At 39.2% G+C, this 24,574-nt stretch overlaps 1 protein-coding gene across 3 annotated transcripts in view; it reads left to right on the forward strand.

Moving 5' to 3' along the window:
- Positions 1-24,574, forward strand: part of TNR (tenascin R) — a 5,843,683-nt gene that overhangs the window by 5,343,193 nt on the left and 475,916 nt on the right. For 2 of the 3 annotated variants that reach the window (XM_044085960.1, XM_044085961.1), the window contains exon 19: positions 4,620-4,886. The exons of the other annotated variant lie outside the window; for it this stretch is intronic. In XM_044085960.1, coding sequence (XP_043941895.1) covers positions 4,620-4,886 — 267 coding nt within the window. The remainder of the gene's footprint in view (positions 1-4,619; positions 4,887-24,574) is intronic. 3 annotated transcript variants of the gene reach the window in all.

Here is a 24,574-nt window from a genome sequence, read left to right on the forward strand (position 1 = left end):
ATTCTATTTTATTTCATATTTGTTTACCAGGATAGTACACTGATCATAAATGACCTTTATAACTGCAGCCCAGGTGAAATATTTCACAAAGAAGATACAGTATAAAAGCGGTATAAAACACTATAAGAACTATAGTAAAAATGTCATGATAAACTATGTTACCTAGTTACAGATAATATTTCCATCATGGAAATGTCAGGTGAGAAACATGGGTGTTCCACAGCCTCTCGTGTTCTAGATGGCGAAGTTCCACCAACTCACAGGCTGGGACTTGAATGGCTGTAAACCCATTCACCCAGCTGCCCAAACAGGTGCTTGAACTCAAACATGAGTTTAGAGGTGCTGCTGCCGAAATGGACAGATGCATGCAAGAGCTCACAACAGACCAGGCAAGTGGAGAAGGGAGACATGGAGGGGGGATTTTAGGTTTAGGGAGGGTATCAGGATTTTAGGTTAATGGATCGTAACACAGAGGAAAGTTAAGGTTGGTGGATTAGGTTTAGAAAGCAATCAGTAGGTAGAAGAAGGCAAGGAAGGGGGTTTTACATTTTAGGGAGCAATTGGAAGTTAGGGAATGGGAGGGAGATTTTAGGTTTACAGAACAATTGAGGGATTAGGGTTAGGGAGGAGTGGGTAAGTGGATTTGAGGTTTAAGGAGCAATTGGAAGATAGTAGAAGGTTAGGGTTAGGGAGGCAAGAGGGGTTTTAGGTTTAAGGAGCAACCGGGAGTTTAGGGTTAGGCAGAAGAGGTGGATTTTAGTTTAACAGAGTGAGTGGAGGGGATTAGAAGGTTAGAGTTAGGGAAGACAGGGAGATTTTAACTTTAGAGACTGATATGGAATTTAAATTTAAGGACTGGGTAAGAGTTTTTAGGGTTAGGGTGAGGGTTGTTAGCTTTTGTTAACTTTATGGGAAACTGAGTCAGTGGGAGTTACGGTACTTGCCAACACGAGTGAGTAGAGAAATATGTCATGAGCTAATGCTAGAAAAGCACTTGCAATAGGCCCAAGAAACATTTGATTACTGTTACAGTGTAACATCTGCATTGGTACTGAAATATTAAACAAAGAAGTTAAAAAACTGCAGACAGTGGTAAACAATTTACAATCGTATTATATGTATTTACAGATAATATTTCTATCACAGTGGACATGCCAGGTGAGAGACATTTGAGATTGATGAAAGAAAAGGGCTGCCTGGCTGGCATAATCTTTGCATAATGCAGAAATGTGTTCTTCACTTCGCTGATTTAGTAATACAATTTTTTTGTTGCTATTGCAAGTCCTTTATTAAGAGCATAAACAGATGAATTTTAGTAGTAGCATTCTTACTACAGAATGGCAATGCTCAGAAAGGTAGTGCCAAAAGAAAGCAATATTTCATGATTACTATTTATGCTATCTTTCACTTCCATTATGATTGCTAAAATGAAAAGGAAGGAATAGATAAGCTACAATGTCTCATAATACTTTGCCAAAATACTGTGTGTCAGTGTTCTTATAATAATTTTATTTGTTGCTTTTAATGCATCTAACTTTGTTCTGACAAAAGTTGCTCCCTTGTATTAACCTGCAAGTACTGCAGTAAGAATGTAGGACCTGAGAGCCCAATGCAGTAGGTAACTCTTGAGATCTCCTCTTTTCATATCCTCAGCTTGGCAAAGTTCTGAAACACCTAAACTCGAGTAATTGTATAAATCTTGCTGGAGCATGTTACAATGTCGTTTGACATAACAGGAGCATATACATAGCTGTTTTACTCCTAAGTTTTTTCTGCCATTAGCACAGTGTAGATCTTGATCCTCTGTGTGACCTTGAACAGTCACTTCATTCGATCCCTAAAGCTCTTAAATTTTGTGTTCTTGTAGCTGACATCTCATGATCTAGGATGTGCAGCACACAGTTTACCTTGTCTGTTAGATGAATATAATGAGAAACAGACAAAAGTGGCAGGAGTTCATATCGGTAATCAGCAAATAGCCTGGCAGCATGAAGGCTCATTGGTAAGAATGCTGTCTCACAGCTACAGGACCCAGGATTCAATCTTCATGAAGTCACTTTCTACCGGAAGTTTGCATAGTCTTCCTGGGATTTCCCTGGGTATTCTGGTTTCTTCCCAGATCTCAAAAACAAATAGGTGGATTGGCATGTATATAGATATTAGGTACATTTATCTCTCTATGCTCTTGTGGCCCATGTTGTGGCTAGAAAGGGTCCAAATGGTAGTGCTGCCTTTGCTGACTCTGCCTACAAACCATGCTATGATGATTCCTGTAGTGTCTGTTATTGCAGCCCATAGAAAAAGGACAGGATGTCGTAAGCTTGTGTATCTCTGGGGTATATCACAGGTGATAGTCTTCAGAGTTCCATTCCTGTCCAAACACAAAAGATGCTGCAATGGTTGTGAGATGTTAGTGGTTCCAAAGCCATCATATAATCATAGATCTGTTGTTATTGTCAAGCCCATCTTACCAGGCTTAGCATTAACTGGTAATTCCAATCAGTCTTGAAGTGGAGTTTCCTTCCTGTTACTGAATATATTTGCAGTGCCTAACATGACACATATATTTAAATTTATTATGTTAGAAATAATTTCTAAAAATAAAAGTGGTGGTGATATATTAAATAGAGCCAAGCAAGCTGGATACCACTGGGTCAATGAAATGAGAGCAGACTTGTAACTGGGTCTGAACGACAGAAGCAAATGGAATGAACAAACAAAAAAAATTATAACCAATGTACATATATAAAACACACACACACATATGTATATATATATATATATATATATATATATATATATATATATATATATAAAACCTTTCTATATATTCATATATTTTTTATAAAAGTTCTTTTCACATATATATTTTTATAGACTTGTATTTTTCTATACATTTGCATTTTTGTCATATGACAGTGTAGCTGACGTATTATATTAATTAAATGGATCATGTTTAAAAAAATGCTTGAACCAATAGCTGTTTTTAGTTTGATCATATAATGTGTATGCAATGTATTTATACTGTAGTAGATGGGAGATTGTGTTAAATACTTGAATAAGCAGTTACGAAAGCTTTCATCAGCTTGTTTCCTAATACATTTATTTATATATATATATATATATATATATATATATATATATATATATATATATCCTTTGTGGCTTATGTCAGTATTCTGCTGTTTTATTAGGTGATTGATGCTAGCAAGAAGCCTTCCAGTCAACCAAATGTATTCTGTTAGGTGGAAGAGGTTCTTTATTTTGGGCAGAGAGGCGTCCTATACCCATCTCAGTCAATTAGCTTGTAGATGATCTTGTCCTAACTCAGCCACATGTTACACCTGGATCTAAATTATTTTTCATTCAGTACACATTTCTATCATCTCGGCAAATTGCAGTCATTTAGAGAGCTGAAATGTAGCATAATGTTGTTTGGTTAAGTGTTTTCTTAAGAGGCCTCTGCATATTCGCCATCTTTAAATTACCTCTTTTCATCCTTGGCCTTGAACTTTATGACAACAGTTCTTGTCAATCATCAATTTCACCTAGCTAGAAAGTGGCTTTGCAGTTTGTCTTCTGAAAGATACATTTCTTGGTGGTCTTTATATCTGTTCACATAACCACTGAACTGCACGTTGTTCTCTGTAGGGAAACATATATGGACTTATAGAAGGATCTTAGAACGAGCCAACATTTTCTCCTGAAGGCAGTTTCAGAGCTCTCCATAAGCAGCTCACTCATATCATTGTTTTCTGTGAGGGAGCAAACTTTAGGTGTACAGCCCTACAAAAAATCGAGTGTGAACATTTAGCTCAGGTTTTTACCTGAAGTTTCACCTGAAAATGGTGAAGAAGTTCAAGAAGACGGGATGGATTTTTGTCTCCTTTGCTGCTACTATGAGTTTGTACTTCCAACACCTGAGCAAACTTTCCAGGTGGAGTACAACTTGCATTATCTTTCATCTCAATAAGCTCGACCCTTATAAAATGTATTGCAAAAGGCAAATCCAAAGGAAGTGTGGTTGCTTCCAATGATTGTTTCAGTTTTGTCTCCATTATAGGCAGCAGTGAAATGGTCACTATGTTTTTAGATCACACCTTAACCAAACATTATGGCTTAGATGAAACTTCCAAGAGACAACCCTCCTTTGATTCTTCAGTGCTTCAGCATTCTGTTTTCAAAGCCACGACCTGTAGGCCTTCATGTGATACTTACCCATTGCAGAGTGCTGAGAAGATGCATACTTACTGTATTCTTTGATCTTCTGCAATGTGTATTTATCACTGTTCTACCGTCCTCTTTGTTTAGAGTGCCCCCCCCCCCCCCCCCCCCCCATACAGCATGCATGGATAGAAATTCCTGTAGGTTAGTCAAGTGTTTTATAGCCTTGACTTTTTCTCAGTTTTTCAGGCCTGTATTCACTGCAGAGGGTCTTCTCACAGATCAGCTGATATTGTTAGTACATAAATACATATCCATGGTGTATTTCATAAATATTCATAACCTTTAAAGAATACATTGTGCAGAATTATGTAACTGTCATCTGCATGTCAGTAATAAGGGAAAACTTGCACATGCTTTTTTGATCATACTGAATAACTTCATTTGGTTTCCAGGGTTTCGATCAATCAGTGAGCTACATTTCTCAGACCTAACTTCATCCCATGTGAATGTATCCTGGAATGCCCCTGCCCCACCTGCTGATATGTTTGTTCTAAGCTACAGTCCCAAGGACCAAGAGGAGATGTTGCAGGTCAAACTGGATGGCTCCAAGATGCAAACAACCCTATCGGGCCTGTGGCCTTCCACAGAATATATTGTTACCTTGGTTACCGTGCATGGAACTAGCATCTCAGAGCCTGTCACTGGCTCATTCACTACAGGTATTGCTTGAAGCATGACATTGTGCAGCTGGTTTGAGTATACATTTTCACACCCATTCATGCATGACAGTAGAACATAAAATAAAATAGAGGAAATCAGGTAATTTCTATCTCAGCAAAGAAAAAGTATCAATGCAGAAATTTAGTTTCATTTTACTTAATAAGCAAAATATAACTGTGACTCATATGTGTGTGTGCGTGAGTGTGTGAATGTGTACATATTTTATAGCATGATACAGAACTTTACAGAATTGTTAAAATGAAACATCAGTTGATCACATCAAAAAACACAGACAATGAATAAATAAACTAATGAGAACAAGACGGTCTGCATGAAGCAAATATTTTTTTCTTCTATAATTAAAAGAAAAGCATTTATATTTGGAACTTTAGAACTGTCTAAAATTAAGGACATGCTATATTATTATATGGAATTTCCAACAGAGGCAAATATAGAAATATTTTTGATTTCTGTAACTTTGACCACTGTATGTAAACATCATTTCAGAGGAAAAATGCATTTGGAATTAGCACCTAATTATCATGCCAGAAAACCTACTTAAGACACGTCATAAAAGATTACTGCCTTTAATACAAGAGGTATAGCTGTATGTGCATGTAGGATTATTTCCATTACTAATGTTAAATGTAGAGAGTCTTAATCCGTTAAATTGTGTGTCATCTTTAGAACTAATTATACATGGTCTCATCTGATATGACACAATTACATACCCTGATAAATTCAAGTAGGTCACAGTCAGTACCATGAGAGCGTGCTTGTTTTTAATTTCATTACAGTATTCACTTTTTAGAATGTTTTTTAGCCTCATGGCCTACAAACAATCAGCTTTCCCATGACCCAGCCAGCCTATTTATTCCTTTTCAGACAAGATCTAGTCAGAGGAGGCAGTCAACCAGCCATCAGGGTTTTCTGATAACACTTATCTACAGTGCCCCATGTCAGGTGACAGGTTTTGTCCACAGTGCTGGCCTCTTAAACATGCTACTATGAATGCCCAACTCTGACTGCAATTTGCACTGCTTGGTATGCATCCTCCCATCATAGTTCTGCTGCTGCTGGAAAAATGTCATTGTTTGTGCCAGCCAGCTCCTGATGGGTGTCAGTACAGCAACAAGAATGACTGACTCCCTCCCCATCCTAGGGTGGCTGGGTGAGCAGGCATGGGCCACTTACTGTCATCAGCCGCAGCAGAGCCCATGTTGCTAGTCAGTCCTGGGGCATTTGGTTCAGAGTTAAAGCTTCATACCTCTGTAGACCTGAAAAAGCGCTAGCTGTTGTAGCCATCAACTACAAAAGGCCATAGAAGGTGAACATTCCTGAGGTATAGTCACATATTTTTATAATTATCTGATGATGAATGTATGCTTCTGTTCTCAGAACAAAAGTTGGTTTTATCAGCCACACTGGTGGGTTAGAGGGATAAATCCCTAACTATGTCCCGGGTTAGATTAGTGGCTTGGGTAAATGACAGAGTGTCGGGGGGATGAGCATGCCTAACCTAGATGCAAGGATGCTCATCAATAATGCTTCCCAAGGGGAGGCATGATCCATAGAGGGGAGTTGACTTCAGATGTCATCGATGAGCAAAGAATGAGTGGAGAGGAAGGTAAGTAGACATATAAAAGAAAAAAACAGACAGAAGCAAAAATGGCCAAGCCCCTGGGATGCCTTTAGGATCCACAAATGGCCTTAGCAATTTTAGAGTAAGTCCATTGGAGTAGGAAACTAACCAGTAGACCTGACATGGAAATGGGGCACTGGGGGCTGAGTCAGTAAGAATGATATGCAAGGAGGGGAACAAAAAAATTAAAAAGTGGCTTCTTTTGCACAGTGAATTGTGCAAACTGATAAATCTTGCCTTGAATAGATATTCACCCAGCAGCAATAAAATGCGTAATGCTTGATGCAAAATATAGTATCTCCTCCACCACTGATTATGTATCAAAGTGAAAAGAGACCCTGCTGAAAACTGCAGACAAAGATTTGGCAATTACAATGTTAACAGACTTAAGCCTTTATCATCATCATCATCATCACCAGCCCCCTGTTTCCCATTTTCAACAAAGGGTCAGGGGTGTCATATGAACTGTCTCCATTTTGATCTTATCTGAACTGCTCACCTCCCATCCTACATTCAGTTTCTCTGCTTATCCATTTATCAGTAACTCTTTCCAGAACTTCATGCAGGTTGAAAGGAGTTTGATCCCTTTGTACTGCCCACAATTGTGAATGTCTTCTTTGTTGTGCACTATTATGGTTATTCTCCAGTCATCTGGGATATGTCTTTCTCTCCATACTGCTATGAGTATACTCAGGAGCCATTTCTACCCTGTCTTACCCATCTTGATTATATTTTCTGTGACTTCATCTGAACCTTTTGTTTTACATGACTTCATTTTCCTTAGCGCTGTCCTTACTTTTTGTGTGGTGAACTCATTCTCCTGTTTTATCATAGGCTGTGTCTGGGACAGTACAGCTTCTGTTACATTTTGTTCACTCAGAACCTGCTGGAGGTACTCCTTCCAACTGCCTTTGATGTCCTGTGGATTGGGGAGCTTGTTTCTGGCATCTTTTATGAAGGATGGCTGACTATCTTCTTTATCTTTCGGTCTTTGTCTTGTAATCCAACAGATTTTTTGGCCATCAATCAAATCACTTTCCAGAATCTCTTTGTGAAACAGAGCTATCTCTGACTACTGCTCGCAGCTGATTGTGACAACTAGTGGATTATATAGTGGGCCAACTGTTTCACTGGGGATAACTTTGCAATCGCAGATTCTTCCTCTTACAAAGATGAAATCTACCTGAGTTACATGCTGACCACTCTTGTATGTGATCTTGTGACTGTCTGTCTTGGTGAACCACGGGCTGGCTGTCATCAAGCCATTTGCCAGACAGAAGTCTACAATGTCCTCTCCATCCTTATTCCTGTTGCCCCACCCATGTGGACCCAGGCAGTCCTTATATCCTGTTCTGCCTGTCCTGATATGTGCATTCAGCTCCCTCATTATCAACATCAATTCATGTTGTCCTGCTTTATCTAGTAAGTCTTGCAACTGCTGTGTGAATGCACGTTTTTCTTCACTATCACAACCCTGCTGTGGGGTATAGGCTGAAATTATAAATACTCCCCTATGCTTACACTGTAGTCTGATTGCCGTGAGTTTGTCCCTACTCCTTATGACATCCCTGACTGCCTTCTGAAGCCCTTTCCTTACCACAATTCCCACACCATTAATAATCTGTCCTCCTCCCGAGCAGTAGAATCTGAATCCCAAGCAAAGTGATTTTGCAGCACTGCCCTTCCGTTTTGTCTTCTGGATTCATAGGCTGTCCAGCTTCCTCTTTACCATCATGTCATCCAACCTGCATCCTGTCAGTGAACCTACACTGAGGGTAGCGATTATTAGTTCATTTTTTGGCAGGTTGATTTTAGATCCGGCTATTGCTCAATGGAGCTATCCCAGGTAACCCATGCTGGACAACTGGACACTGGTTAGCCAGTACCTTATTGACCCAGGGCCACTGGGCTTTATGGCAGGCATGGACTGGCCAGTAGGCACACATACACTCCAACTAGTAATAGCATGGGTCCCTGTTGTATGTTAGAGTAGGCCAGGTCCTCATCCCACTTAACACAGGTAATACACCATACCCATGTGATGACATTAGTTAAAATGACCAAATCACCTATAGCCAATCTTTACACTGTCAAGTGTCTAGTCCTGCCATGGCATACAGTATGTGATCTATGTTCTGCTATCTAGAGGATATGGTGCACCACAGTCAATACCCAAAGCGATTGGTCTATATAACTCTTCCTCATAGAGACACCATCTAAAGTCTGTGCTACTGACCACAACTCATTTCTTGGGTAGGTCTGAAGTGGAAACACTGAGCATATATTTGGGAGGAGGAAGGAACACCACATGGACATGGGGAGACCATTCCAGTTCCATGTAGGCCTTGGCCAGAGGTCAGGATTGAACTGAGCTCCTTGTGTATGTGAGATGAAGACTTTATTATGCCAACTTTTCCTGTAACTAGTGTTCCAGATACAGATTTGCTGTATCCAGGACTGTATGTAAGCTGCTGATTCCCCCAAGCCTTTCTGTGTTGGAGGGAAGCCTTCTAGCTTATCAGTGGGAGTGGTAAGCACTAGGTAACCTGTCTACCACATAAGTAGTGGTTCTGGCCCAGAATTTGTAGTTATTGGCCGTTTGGGCAGTCTCTTCCATCTCTCTCAACTTTCTGATTTCTTTCATGTAACTCATCTAGTGCAGATACAGATTCTTAGTTTTAGCACTTAAATTTGCTTGTTCATGCTCAGCATTTGTTCAGAACTTGTAAGCACTAAATAAGCTAGTAATTACTATAGCACTCTATCTTCCTCATTACCTAGAGGAAAACAGTTTTTGTACTTACTTTTCTCACTTGCTTAGAGAAAAACAGCTCTTGTACTCACTTTCCTCACTTATCTAGAGGAAAAACCCTGCAACTCTCTTTTTGCGCAGTCTTGCACACAGAGCAGCGTCAGGCAGCGCTGGTTAGCTGGGGTATACTATTCCTGGCCCCACAAAGTCTGCACTGTAAATTTTCCCTTAGAACTAGGCAAGCCTCAACTCAAGTGCTTCAGATCAGCTGCTCTTATTGCAGCACTTGCAAAACAGAAATCAGCACTTGTCCTAATCTCCTAGACAGCACTATTATTCACCAAATTTCCTAGACAGCACTATTATAATATAGCATAAGACCCTCGATCGTCCACAGGACTTAAGTTCAATTTACTCATCAAAGCATGTCCAGAGGTCAGCTTCAGGTGTACTCTCCAGTTCATCTGGTGGAATTGGGCATCCTGCGGCAATGTCACAACTGCCTCATGTATACAGACAACCCTCTCCTCTTACCTCTAGACACAAACACTTGTGAGAGATGCAAATACACAGCCAGACTGGAGGCTAAGCGCTCTCAACCCATGACTGTAACAGACAGTCAAGAGGATAAGGGACACACTTGCATCACACCACCTGTCACACATGAATCTGCAATACAAGCACCGGCAAAACATATGCATAAATACACAAAAACATATTCGGAGGCACTAGGTACCAATCTGAAAAAGAAACAGTGCCCTCCAAAGCAGACAAGCAAGCAACCTGCACCCCCAAACACAAGCCAAAAAACACATAATTCACCTCAGCAGTGTGCCTCACAACAGCCCTTAAGGCAAAACACCATACCTAACACGCTAGTAATAGGAAACTCTATAGTAAGGCACATGGATGTTCCACTCACCAGGCTGAACAAAGAGAAGGTTACTGTCAGCTGCCTGTCGGGTGCTCGGATCCGCCACATAACACAGGCACTTAGGTCACTCCAGAACAAGTACAAGTATGACGCTGTCATTGTACATGTTGGTGTGAATGATCTAAGATGTACCTCCCTGGACTACATGAAAAGAGACATTGAGGAGCTCTCTGATCATGTAGCCCAAGCTGGTATGACCCTGACCTTGAGTAGCATACTACCTTCACCTAGAATGATACCACAATACAAAGACAAAATGATCAATTTCAACAATTGGCTAAGCTTCTGGTGTCATTCTAAGGGGATCCAGTGTCTGTCTGCCTGGGATGACATGATAGACAAGCCTCGCTGTTTTGCCAGAGATGGGTTGCACCTGTCACCCCTAGGTTTTCGAATACTAGCCAAGGCTCTTGCCGTCCCCATAGTGCCTTTTTTAGGCAAGGCTCAAAGGACAAACCAACCACTGTAACCAGCACAGGTAACCAAAAACTAAGGGTAATGCTACTCAACACCAGAAGTCTCAACCTCAAAATGCACACACTCAAGGATCTCCTCAGCATGGAGAAAATTGATGTTTGTGTAGTGACGGAAACCTGGTTCAAGGCTCAAGAGAGCACCCCAGGTTACAATTCATATCATAACTTTTGGCCTCAGTTACTGGATTGCAATACAAAGGGTGGAGGTGTATCCATATTCATCAAGGATACCCATATCTCCAGGTTAGTAGCACAGCATGATGCCCCAGAGGTCATCCATGCGCAACTATCAGCAGGCAAAACCACATTTCAAGTCGTAGCCGGTTATAGATCACCCACCATGTCCCAAGATGCTCATTCTGCATTCCTTGAGACATTGGAAAATATAAAGGTCCTATCCAACAATATAATCTTGGGTGATTTCAACTACCCTGGTATAGACTGGGCAAACTACCAATGTTCCAACTCCTATGCTCAGCGATTCATAGAATTTATAAACTCAAATGCCCTTGAATAATTAGTATGTTCCCCCACTAGAGGGGACAACATATTGGATTTAATCATCACAAATATGGGCGCCCATTGTACCACACCCATTATCACTCCCTCCTTGGTCAGATCCGACCACAAACTGATAACCCTGGACATCCTCACCCCTCCACCTCAAGCAAGAAGAAACCAGTCTGGTGGACCCCGGCCATAAGCAAACTTTACAATAAAAGGAGGAGACTTGTACAAAAAAGGGCCAAATCTCAAGTAGAAAAATCATCTCTGATCAGCATTAGTAAGAAATTGAGGGCCCTCATCAAGTCAACTAAAGCTAATTTTAAAAAGAAAGTTGCCAAGGATAACCATAAGGCCTTCTATGGCTACATCAAAAACCTAAATGGCAACGCTCAGGTCTGTTCTGAGCTAGTACAAAATGGAACAAAATACACTGACCCTTCTGACATTGCCAACATCTTGGCTGACAGGTTCAGTGCAAATCCCCCTCACCGCCTACAGGGCCTATTACCATTCCAGGGGATTGTGTAAGTCCAATTATTACTGATACATTGGTTAACAAGGCTCTATCTAAAGCAAAAAACTCTGCCTCCATGTGACCAGATGGTGTCCCAGACTGTGTCATACGCGAGCTTCAAAAGGAATTAACCCCGCATCTTAATACCCTGTTCAGTCTCAGCCTCTCCACAGGATATGTGCCCATAGAATGGCGCACGACAACGGTGGTCCCGCTACACAAGGGTGGGGCCACAACTGACCCTGGGAATTACCAACCAATAAGCCTGACCAGTCTGATCTGTAAGGCTATGGAGCGAATCATTATGGAACTCATAAATGGAGAGATTGGGAACCTCCAGTCGCTGGACCCCACACAGTTCAGCTTCGTCAAGGGCAGATCATGCCTCCTGAACCTGGTGGATTTCTTTGAGACAGTTACTCAGGCTATAGATAAGAGAAAGGAGGTACACATGGCTTACCTTGACCTTGCTAAAGCATTTGACACCATTCCCCATTCAGGTATTATTGATAAGCTCACCAGCCTGGGCATAAACCCTTACGTCACAAGATGGATCGCAAACTGGCTCTCAGACAGATCCCATAAAGTAAGAGTAGCGGGATCTATGTCCGAATCCAGACCAGTAATGAGTGGTGTGCCTCAGGGCTCTGTCCTGGGGCCCCTCCTGTTTGGCATATACTTCTCAGAAGTACAGGCAAGCACGGAAGGGTTGTGGCTGACTAATTTTGCGGACGACTGCAAACTAGGTGCTATAATAGGGTCTCCGGCCGACATGGAGATCCTCTAAAAGGGCCTAAATGAGACTGATGCATGGTGTCAAAGCCATGGTCTCAAGCTAAATGCAAAAAAATGCATAGTAATCCCCTTTGGAAAAAACAGAGTACCCGCAAACTACAACATAGGAGGTAATCCCCTGAAATCTGAAGAAGAAATAAGGGATCTAGGGACCCAAGTAGATAGTCAGCTTTCCTTTGATAACCATGTTGACAAAGTGGTTAGAAAATCCTTCTATGTGACCCATCTGATCACAAAAGGGTTTGCATCAAGATCTAAGGATGTAATGGTGCCCCTCTACTCTTCCCTCATCAGACCCATTATTGAGTGCAATGCACCAATTGGAATGTACCTGGCTAGACATCTCTCGCAGCTGGAGAGACCACAGAGGTACCTAACCAAGAGGATTACTGGCCTCAAACAGTTGCACTATGCAGCACGATTGAAAAAGCTAAGACTGTTCTCTGTTGCATACCGCTTTCTCAGAGGAGATCTATGTCTAATGTACAGAGCCATGTCCAACCCAGAATTGTTGAACATGCTCCATCTTAGCAAAACCAAATCTACTCGAGCTACACGCTCTAGGGATATAAACCTCAACACAACAATGAATAGAACATGCTGGAGGGATAGATTCCCTTCGCAGAGACTTCCCTTACTATGGAACAGGGTCCCGCTCTACATAAGACAGAGCCCCTCACTATCACTCTTCAAGAGGAACCTTGATGAGTGGATGGGTAACAGAAAGTTCACACCAGGGATCACACCAACAGCACTACTAGATAGGGGCCAAGGGTACTAGCTGCTAGTACAAGGGTCTAGGGAACTACTAAAGGGGTGGTGAATACCACACAACATAGCTAGGCTAATATATGCCTTCGGGCAGATAGCCCAGTACCAACCTATGAACTTAAGTATTCATCCCACTAAATTAAATTAAAATTTACTGAAATTAAATTTGTTTATGGTACTCACGTTACATCAAAATCAGAGAGATTTATTTCTAATTACTACGGCAATGTATTTAATAGGTTCTGTTTATGTAAGAGGGGAAAGTGCAGGGGAAGGTAGCAGGGATGTGGTATGGCAAGAGATCAAATGGCATAGTTTAGAAATACTATGACACAATTGCATCACTTGGGAGCCATACTTTCTGTAACTGTTCTGTGTTATATTTATTTACTGATAACTAACTACCTACCTGAAGATGAATCATCCTCTACAAATCTAGAGTGGATGCAGACAGTTTGTAATACTCTTTATCATAAGATAAGAAAGCCTAAGTAGGTTGTTCTTTTGATACAACAGTTAGATTATTCAGTTATGCTATGTTCAACAATGTTTATGTGAAAGCACCTGCTACAGATATCTTCTGCCTGTCTCTTTCAATTCCTCATCCATCCTTCCATCCATCTATCCAACATTTTCTAAACTGATTCTTATGGTGAGAGATGTGGATATCAAGCTGGGCTGCACATACCAGGCATTCCTATGCCGAACAAAAATCCCCAGCTTATCTTGTGGGCTCTTCAGGCATTCCTAAGCAAGCTGAGAAGTATACTGCCTTCAGTATATAGTGGGCCTGTCTCAAATCCATCTCCTAATATCCGGATGGAGAATTCTGCAAGCACACAAGGTGCCCAAAGCATCTCAGCTATCTCTAATCCACCCCACAGGTTCTGCAGCTGTACTCCACATTCTTCACAGATTGGTTGTCTTCTCACTGTGGCACAGGGATCAAGCCCAAAAAAAAATAAAGGCTTGTAATAAATCAAACTCCAGGATTCAGAAAGAACCTCTCCACTTGTGCTAAGGGCTGCCACAAAAAGGCCCTATTTAGACAATGCAGTATTTTGCAATTCAGAGACACATTAGCCACAATGAGGAACAATCTTATTATCGATGGCGCTAAATCATTCTTGGTACTGCAAGTGCTGATCAACACTTTCCTGTGGTAGTTAAGTGATGGCCAATAAATCATGGTAGCACAAGCACGCCCCCATTCACTCTATCTCACACACACACACACACACACACACACACACATGACATACCCCATAGTTGTCTCTGTGTAGTCCTCTTTCTTGCCTTGGTAAATCATGGACGATTACAGAATCATTAATGTCAAACATGCTTCTTATTCTTCAGTAAATCCTTAGTAGTGCAAAAGCTGTTAGTAAGTTTTCTAAATCTGTATAAGGAATAATTAAAATGTGTCCATGATTTTGCCCAAACATCACTTTTCACTTGGTCTTGATTTGTTGCACTAGGAGGTTGAAAGGTATGTTTAATGTTCACTGTTCCTCTCCCTTGCATATCGCAAACTGTTGCAGGCATCAAGTAATACCAGATATCCTTATCGTAGGCTAAAAAACCTGCTGCACTCATTTATCAGTTAGTGTATAATGCTGATATTTGCTATGGCAAGGGCACAGTGTTTGAATCCCCCACTACACACACACACACACACACACACACACACACACACACACACACACACACACACACACACACACACAGAGACACACACTTTATAGCTGATTTGTTTTACATTGCATCTCTGATGTCTAGTGATTAAGTAGAATCCCTTTCAGTGCCTTTAAAACAAGCTACCTATAGTATCCCTGGTGTCTAGTAGCTCCTGCACCATGATTTTTTTTTTAATGAAGTGCCTTTAAAGCATGTTATATAGAGTTATCCTTGGCATCTAACATTCTCCCAACTCACATCTTCAGAATTCTCACTGATGTCTAGTGTTTCTCCTTTACCCATGTTATGTTTATGTGCAATTAAGGAAAGAGAAGATCTCCCTGGTGTAATTGTTTTCCCTGATCCCCATTATGTTTGATAGCTATTACTGCACAAGAAGTTCTCCCTGGTGTCTAGGGTTCCCCCTTTCCCTGTTATATTTAAGTTTCATTAAGGCACAAGAAGTTTTCCTAGGTGGCTAGTGCTCCTCCTCACAACCAATGCCTGTAGAGTTATTCCAGATGGCTATTGTTCCCCCTGACTCATGTCTGTACAGTTATCCCTGGTGGCTAGTGGTCCTTCTGACCCAATGTTGCAGACTTTGCTTGTTAGTCTAGGGGTGTGTGAAAGTATCATAGCCAACGCACACACACACACACACACACACACACACACACACACACACACACACACCCCTAACCTACCCCCTGCATAACTCCCCTGCTGTGATCTCCCAGACAGACACTCACATATACACTCACATAAACAACACTGACAATAAAACACACACACACACACACACACACACACACACACACACACACACACACACACACACACTCACCCCTCCCCCAGCACTACATGATCATTAAACTCCCCAGCACTTACATCTTACCCTTTTGGCATGTTCATTAACATGTGTGGCCAGGAGCTGCTGTGCGAATTTACACTGGCTGCGTGAATGCCTTACCATAAGTAGTTCCAAGGCAGAGCACATAGTTAATTAGCATATGCCTCTGCCCTGGAATGTGTCATTCACATTTAGAATGGCCACAGAAGTAACCCACCGAGGTGCTGCATGTCTTTGTGTTGCAGCAACATGGTAGGGCTGTCTCTGAATCAGAAAAAGGCTACTACAATTCCAACCCTGCACCTTCCACCTCTAACAATGGTTCTAACTGTACTCTCTAAAGTTAAAAGTACCACAGCTGTAAGTTACTCCTAAAACATGAAAAGACATGAACTGCACTAACAAACAGGCAGTGGAGCCCCAAATATGCAAGCATATAACATTTTATTAAAACCTCTGGTGCCTTGGCAGCTTCAGAAAGTTCACAAACATCTATAAGCTCTGACACTATGCTGGACACTTAATAAATATGTGACAAATATATCCTCTCTTAGCTATTACTAAAACTGTTCAGCTTAAGCACAGTTGTGGGATATGTTTCTGAGGTATGGAAAATGGTTAACCTTATGCTCCTTCATAAAGACGGCCCCAACTCAGATCCTGGGAACTTATCAGACTAGCAGACATAATTTGCAAAGCCATGGAATGTATTATTCTTACTTCATAACCTCCAATATAAAAATGTATTGTTGTTGATCTACACCAATCTGGTTTTATCTAAGTAAGATCATGTTTACTTAACCCAATGCAATTCTTTGAGAATGTTACTGAATATGAAAATAGTGGCCATGTAGTTCATACAGTATACCTGAAGTTGGGCAAGGCCTTTGACACTATTATCTATGCTGGAAATATAAATAAGCTTAAAGGCCTGAATGCAGAACCTTTTGTTATGGATTACAAACTGGCTGACAGAACCCACATAGTTAAAGTAGCAGGTGCCACCCCCACCCAAAAAAAAAAAGCTGACGTGGCATTACTAAGGGCTCAGTACTGATTACTGCAAGCTGGGTGTTGTTGTTCATAGGTTCATAGGTTTATACTAGGCTATCTGCCCTAAGGCATTTATATGGCTTACGCCACCCCTTATATGAGAAAATACTGTGCCCATTAGTTTGTTGTGCCTCTGTCCAGCAGTGACACAGAGATGATTCGGGGTAAAAACCGATCTCCCATCCACAGGTCAAGATTTCTCTTGAACAGAGCCAGCGAGGTGCTCTGCCTCACATGGACTGGGATTTTATTCCACAGCATAGGGAGTCTCTGAGTGATAAATCTATTCCCTCCAGCACGTCCTATTTATATCCGTGCTAAGGTTTAAATCGCTTGCTCTAGTGGTTTTGGTGGATTTGGATTTTTTGAGGTGGAGCATGTCCATTAATTCGGGTTGGACATGGCCTTGTATGTCAGGCACATGTCACCTCTGAGCAGACGGTATGCGACTGAATAGAGCTGGAGTTTCTTCAATCTGGCAGCATATGACAGATTTTGGAGTCCCTTTATCCTTTTGGTGAGGAACTTTTGGGGTCTCTCCAATTGCTGCAGATGTCGGGTGAGATACATCCCGAATGGGGCAATGTTTCGATCATTGGTCTGATAAGTGAAGAGTACAGAACAATGACCTCACTAGATCTGGATGTGAATCCCTTCATGATCAGGTGGGCAATGCAGAAGGTCTTTCTAACCACTTTAGCAATGTGAGTGTCAAAAGAAAGGCCACTGTCAACCTGGGTCCCCAGGTCCCTGATAACCTCTTCTGTTATGACCTCTGTGTTGACTCTGTATATGATACCATGTTACCACAGCAAGGGAAAGACCATGCAAATCAATGGTGTATTAGAAGCAATCTTAAATTAAATGCAAAGATGCGTGCTTTGTCACCTTTTTTAAACAAATCTCAACAGCAGCTTACTGTATAGACAGCACAGTACTTCAAACTGATACAGTCATCAGAGATCATGACACCTTCATAGACAACTTCCTCTCTGTTGGCTGCCACATAGCAACATCAGTCAGGGAATCCTTTTATCTATCCAAATTAATAATTAAAGGTATTTCATCCAGGTCAAAAGAAATTTCCATTCCTCAATATTTTGCTCTGATCAGACCAATTATAAAATATAATGCAACTTTTTGTATGTAATTATCCAAGTATATCATGCAGAAAGAAGCCCCCCAAGATCCAACTAAAAAGATTACTGGAAAAGGGACCCTCAGGAACCAAACCTAGTTTGAAGCTGTAGCCCTATACTCTGTCTCATAGCAGCTCTGTTGTGGTAATTTACATCCAGCATTCTTTGCTGTTTTTGTCCCAATACTCCTTGATTTCCTATATCCCCACAAAACAAATGCCTTCACAGACACTCAAATTACAGATGTGAATTCCCAACAAAAAATAAATAAAAAGCACAGAAGAGATAGACTTTTATTTGGTGCTACCCCCATCTTTGGAATAATCTTCCATTCCAAATAAAACAGAGTGATACAGTTCCTTCCTTTAAAATACATCTTTATTTACAGGATTAGTCTGCAAATTAATCCCAGTCTTGACTTGTTTTGCTATCCTGTGGGCAGAAGGTATCTATGGAGGTGAATACTGTTAAGGTGAATATGGACCATGCAGTGATTCTGTCATGTAAACCCTGTGAATCTGTGGATTTATTAGTGTCTTGAGGTAACATTTTCTATATATAATATTCACTCAGTGGCTCTACTCAGCCACAAAACAAGGATACTCATGAAAGTAAACAAGCAGCAATATTTTAAAAGGTACATATGACAATGAACATTATCCAGAAAAAAAATCTATATAAAGAATTGTAATATAGTGACATTACTACATTGTGGCATTGTGCACAGTATAAAAATGGAAAACTATAGTCATGGTTATTTATAGAGATGAATTAAACTTCAATGTTGTCATCCACAAAATAAATATACACAAAAATTGTAATTAAAATGTTTAAGATGACAGGAATATAGCCATAAAACTCTGTTGACACTGCTAGTAAAAGACATGTAGTATCAGGAAATATTGACTCCCAGAGCCTGTCTAATGACTCCAACAGATCTATTTTCCCCCTACTAGACTGGGTATTGGAGTGACACTCGATCAAACCATGAATGAGTGAGCACCATAACTGGAGGCTGAAACTTTTCCTGCCAATCTGGTGTAGTAACACTAAGGGACTTCTATAAGTAGCTGTCTGGCATATTTTTTCAGTGAACATCTTTATTAAATTATCACATATGACATAGGTAATCTTACATTTACATAAATGAAAAACAAACAACAATGACACCACTTTAGTTGCAAACATTATACATCACAGACACCACTGAAACAACTGTAGTTGCAAACATTATACATCACTTATATAATGCTTAACTGACAATGACTGGATAGATTATGTCTCATTCAAATCCTGCTTCTTAAACCTTGTTCCTTCTCTGCATATGTTCTTCTCACAATTCCCATTTTTTCTATGTAGTTTGCTCCATCCCTTTTCTAAAGATCCCAGTTCCAGTTGTTTTATCTCTGTTACTATATTCACTACTTCTAGTAAAGGTGGTCTAGACTTTGATTTCCATTTTCTAGCAATTGCTTTTTTTGACGACCACAATAATTAGACTCAACAAGGCTTTACTATGTCTAGGCAATTCTGAGTCTTTATCATAGCTCAAAAAAATCATCTTCCCAGTCAATCTATCTGCTCACCCAGCATCTCTGATAGAGCAATTTGCATATTGTCTAGCATTAGCTATGGTATGATTATGCATGGCTTTGTCTTGACAGAGCCTCAAGCACCTAAGACATTTTTGACCATAGGACAGAACTGGGTAACACATTGCTAACAACCCACACAAGTTCCAAAAAAAGCTGGAACACAGGAATTCTCCTCAAACAAAAAAACACTGAGCACTGCTGTAGCTTCCAATTTTCTTTCTTTATTCAATACATCCTGGTACCTCGGCCTCATAGGAGTCTGACCTCTTAGATGAGTAGAAACAGGCTTCCCTTTCATGTACTATTAGCTTGCTTCGTATTTTAATTAAACGCAACATGAGAGCTCATGAAAAGTTAAAAATGGATATTTTGCATCTGCAGGACGAGATGGTGGGGGAGTCCTGCTATAGGATGCAAATTTTGAAAGTGAATGAAAAAATTTGTAAATTAGAAGGAGAGATCATCCAGAGGAAGCGTAATAAGTCAGTGTGTGATTTGAAATACTATGAGACTGGCATATTGTTCTCATGGCAACGAGAACCTGTACGCAGCAGGTCAAAGGTTAGGAATGGAAGTCAGAGACAACAAGGTATTTCAGTGCATTCAGTGTCTTCAACGGAAAGGAATACTTCTAAAAATGTGACTTTCGCCAATACTTCAGCGACTGTTAACCCAGCTGAGGTTCTCGATGGTGCCTTAGCTTCGTCAAACACAGGAGATTCCATTCAGAAGAACAGATCGAATAAGGGAAGAAATGGAAGGAAGGGAAGAAACCGCTTCAAATAATATATTGGAATGTAAAGCGGGTTTTAGCCCAGAAAATTCTGATACAGAGACTTTAATGTGTATAAATTTATCTAACTTAGAATTGACTCATGACATGAAAAATGTTTTGTTTAAAGGTAGTAAATTTATACCGACTTTGTTTCCTTCTCTTGCTGATATATATTTTGAAATTAAAGCTTTCATCAGAAAGCTGTTGTTAAAGGTTTATTTTAAAAGAGAAGATGAGTCAGTTTCTGGAAATGTTGATTCTAATGTCTGTTGCACTACCATTGATTTGGATGATAGCCTTTTGAATTTGTTTATATATGATTATGATGGGTCAGACCTCTATGAGTTGTATGAAAATGATGAACAAGTGAACCATGAAAATAATTATAACACTGGTTATGGTAAATTGATTGTGCCACATCTAAGAAATGTTAATAAGTTTACACCTAACATTAATGTACCTGCCATCTCAAATTTCTTTAAAGTTCTTTTCAAAGAAATTGAAACAGCATATAAAATATTTTCTAAGGAAAAAAGATGTCATAATTTAAGCAAAAATGAATGGCAAGCTTTAAAGGAATTGAAAAAGTTTAAATCCAACTTTATATTTAAATGTGCTGATAAAGGTGGAACTTGATTATTGTGAGATGGTTGATATTTTACTTTCAAATGGTGAGGAATATAAGAAATTGGATTATGAGCCTACCAAGATGTTTAATGATGAGTTATTATTTTTATTACAAAAAGGAGAACGTTTGGGTTTTTTTGAACATAAAGATGTCTGCAGACTGTATATCAAAAAACCTGCTATACCCATTCTATATGCTCTGCCTAAAGTACATAAAAATTTACAAAAACCACCTGGCAGGCCTATAGTTTCGGGGATAGGTTCCTTTTTGGACAATGTTAACACTTTTTTAGATTTTCATCTGAAAGCTCATTTACATAAGGTAGTAGCTCATATTTCCAATACTCAGGATCTCATCAATAGTATATCTCAAATCAAATGGCATCATGATTATTATTGGGTAACCATAGATGTTAAATCACTATATACTAATATAGACATCAGATGGGGGCTGGATTCTATTTTTGATATGTTGGGTGAAGGGCCAAGAACCACCTTTTTGGTGGGCTTATTAGAGTTTTGTTTGACTCATAATTATTTTTTCTTTAATAATAATTATTTTTTGCAGGTGAAAGGTACAGCGATGGGGGCAGCTTTCGCGCCCTCATATGCTGTTATATACATGGGTTTTTTTGAAAAAACATTAATTTATCCCACTGACTTTTTTAGGAATAATGTAATATTGTACAAGCGCTTTATAGATGATCTTATTTTTATCTGTAAGGGAGATATAATTGAATTTTTTGAATTTTTTGAGGTATTAAATAGTAATGGACACAATTGTTCCTTTTTCCTATGAGTTAAATAGAACACAGATCAATTTTTTGGATCTGTCACTATTTGAGAATGGGGAAAATATAGGATTTAGGCCTTTTAGAAAATCCACTTCAGTTAATATGTTTTTGCATGCGACCAGCATGCATCCTGATCATCTATTAAAGGCATTACCCTATGGTGAATTTAAGAGAATTTCTGACCGCACTAGTAATGCAAGTGAAAAAGCTAATGAATTGAACAAAGTTGTGTTGAGGTTAGGAAAAAGAGGTTATAATAAAACACAGTTATTAGCATGCAGGGATAAATTACTTGGTAAAAAAGCAGACGTGATAAATTTTGAATCTAGACGTGAAGATTTCACTATGGAACAGAATAAAGATGTTGAAAAGCTTTTTTATGTAACCAAGTTCACTGCTTTTTCTGAAAAACTGGTGTCATTGGTTAGAAAATATTGGTATCTTGTCAGTGATGATGAATCTATTGGTCATTTATTCCCTAAACATATTATATTTTCATACAAAAGAGGGAAAAATCTCAAGGAACTGTTAAATAATAATTTAATAGAAAGGAAAGACAACATTATAATTTCAAAATTAGGTACCTATCCCTGCGGTTCTTGTAATATTTGTGATAAGGTCAGGAACCTGAGTGTTATTAATGATGTAAATTTCATTTCTAAACATTATTTTAGTTGTAAATCAACAGGGGTGGTCTATATATTGGGCTGTTCATGCAAAAATATGTGGTATATAGGACAAACAAAAAGAATGGTAAGGGTACGGATTTTAGAGCATTTAAAAGACAATAGAAACAAAAATTTGCTTAGTCCTGTTGCTAAGCATTTCCAAGAGAAACAGAGTGGCTCTTCTAGTAGTTTAATATTCAGTATATTGGGAAAGCCCTTCCTTCAGTGAGGAGATGACATTGTAGTAAAATTACTGGAGCTTGAAACTAGAATGATTTTCAAGTTTCATACTTTAAAGCCTAATGGTATGAATCAGGAATTAGGCAGTTAATTAATTATTTATACTTTGTATACGTTCATATATTTATTTATTTATTTTATATTTATATATATAATAAGTTTGTAATAAGTTTATGGTCACTTTAAAAAAATGTTTTCATTGTTCAATTAATTAATTAGGAGACTTAATTGTCTTATTGAGTATGTATATAAATGTGATGTTTGTACTCAATTAATTGTGATCCTTGAAGGCAAATTGCCGAGGTACCAGATCACTGGAATTAAAAGAAAGTAAGATACTGGTGAATTGCTGGCTGTTTGTGTGTTTTCTTAATTTCATATTGACTGCAAGGTGTTTTGAATATGTCTCATTCAAATCCTGCTTCTTAAACCTTGTTCCTTCTCTGCATATGTTCTTCCCACAATTCCCATTTTTTCTATGTAGCTTGCTCCATCCATTTTCTAAAGATCCCAGTTCCAGTTGTTTTATCTCTGTTACTATATTCAGTACTTCTAGTAAAGGTGGTCTAGACTTTGATTTCCATTTTCTAGCAATTGCTTTTTTTGACAGCCACAATAATTAGACTCAACAAGGCTTTACTATGTCTAGGCAATTCTGAGTCTTTATCATAGCTCAAAAAAATCATCTTCCCAGTCAATCTATCTGCTCACCCAGCATCTCTGATAGAGCTGTTTGTATATTGTCTAGCATTAGCTATGGTATGATTATGCATGGCTTTGTCTTGACAGAGCATCAAGCACCTAAGACATTTTTGACCATAGGACAGAACTGGGTAACACATTGCTACCAACCCACACAAGTTCCAAAAAAAGCTGGAACACAGGAATTCTCCTCAAACAAAAAAACACTGAGCACTGCTGTAGCTTCCAATTTTCTTTCTTTATTCAATACATCCTGGTACCTCGGCCTCATAGGCCTTCAATGGAATAACTTCATAAAATCCAAACAGCTCTTTATATTCCATCTCAGCATTAATCCATCTTCATTTAATTAAACAATTAAATGCTTTCCTTTAAACATTATGCAGTTTAGAACCCAAAGATGTGCCCCCCGCATATACACACTTACACATTATATCATAATTATATTAAATACATTAACCCAACACAGGGTGAATTTCTCAAATAGCATTTTTTCAAATAACATTTTTTTTAAATATATATGCTCACTTAATGAAATAATTCAAATTTTCTCCTATACCCCAGTGAACTTACACAATTGAAAACATAAAAAGTATATTTCAACCTACCCCCAAAGTTCAGTTATAAATATCTGTCCATAACATATATATTTATTTTATTGAATGTAAATTTATTTTCATCCTTACTTTATTGCACTTATTTTACTCTTAATATTGAATTAATCAACTTCATTTATTATAAAAACTATATTATAAAACCTATATTATAAAACCTTTAATAACTATGATATAAAAACATATATGGTAATAAATGATGAAACATTGATAAGAGCAAACTATGTCCACCCAACACTATGGTCTGTAACATCTCCTCTTCCTTAAAGCAGGAGCTATATTCACCTTTTCATTCAACCCGGGAGGTTTATCTGCCCTACACCTAATTATCCAGTTCATTTCCTTCTCTAAAGTAAAATTAATGAGATCCCCTCCCCTTATGCTCATAGATACCACTTCTATGATGCAAAACAAAAAGGTATGTTGTGGGCCTGTTGATGCAACATGTCTGGCTAATGCATTGGTACTACTGCCTATCCTTATTTGGTACATATGTTCCCTAATTCGCTCCTTAAAAGTTCTGTTCGTTTTACCAACATAGAACGATGTAGAGGCAGAGCAT

The sequence above is a fragment of the Protopterus annectens genome, chromosome 10.part0 (genome assembly GCF_019279795.1).
Source record: "Protopterus annectens isolate FY-2018-M chromosome 10.part0, PAN1.0, whole genome shotgun sequence".
Lineage (NCBI taxonomy): Eukaryota > Metazoa > Chordata > Ceratodontiformes > Protopteridae > Protopterus > Protopterus annectens.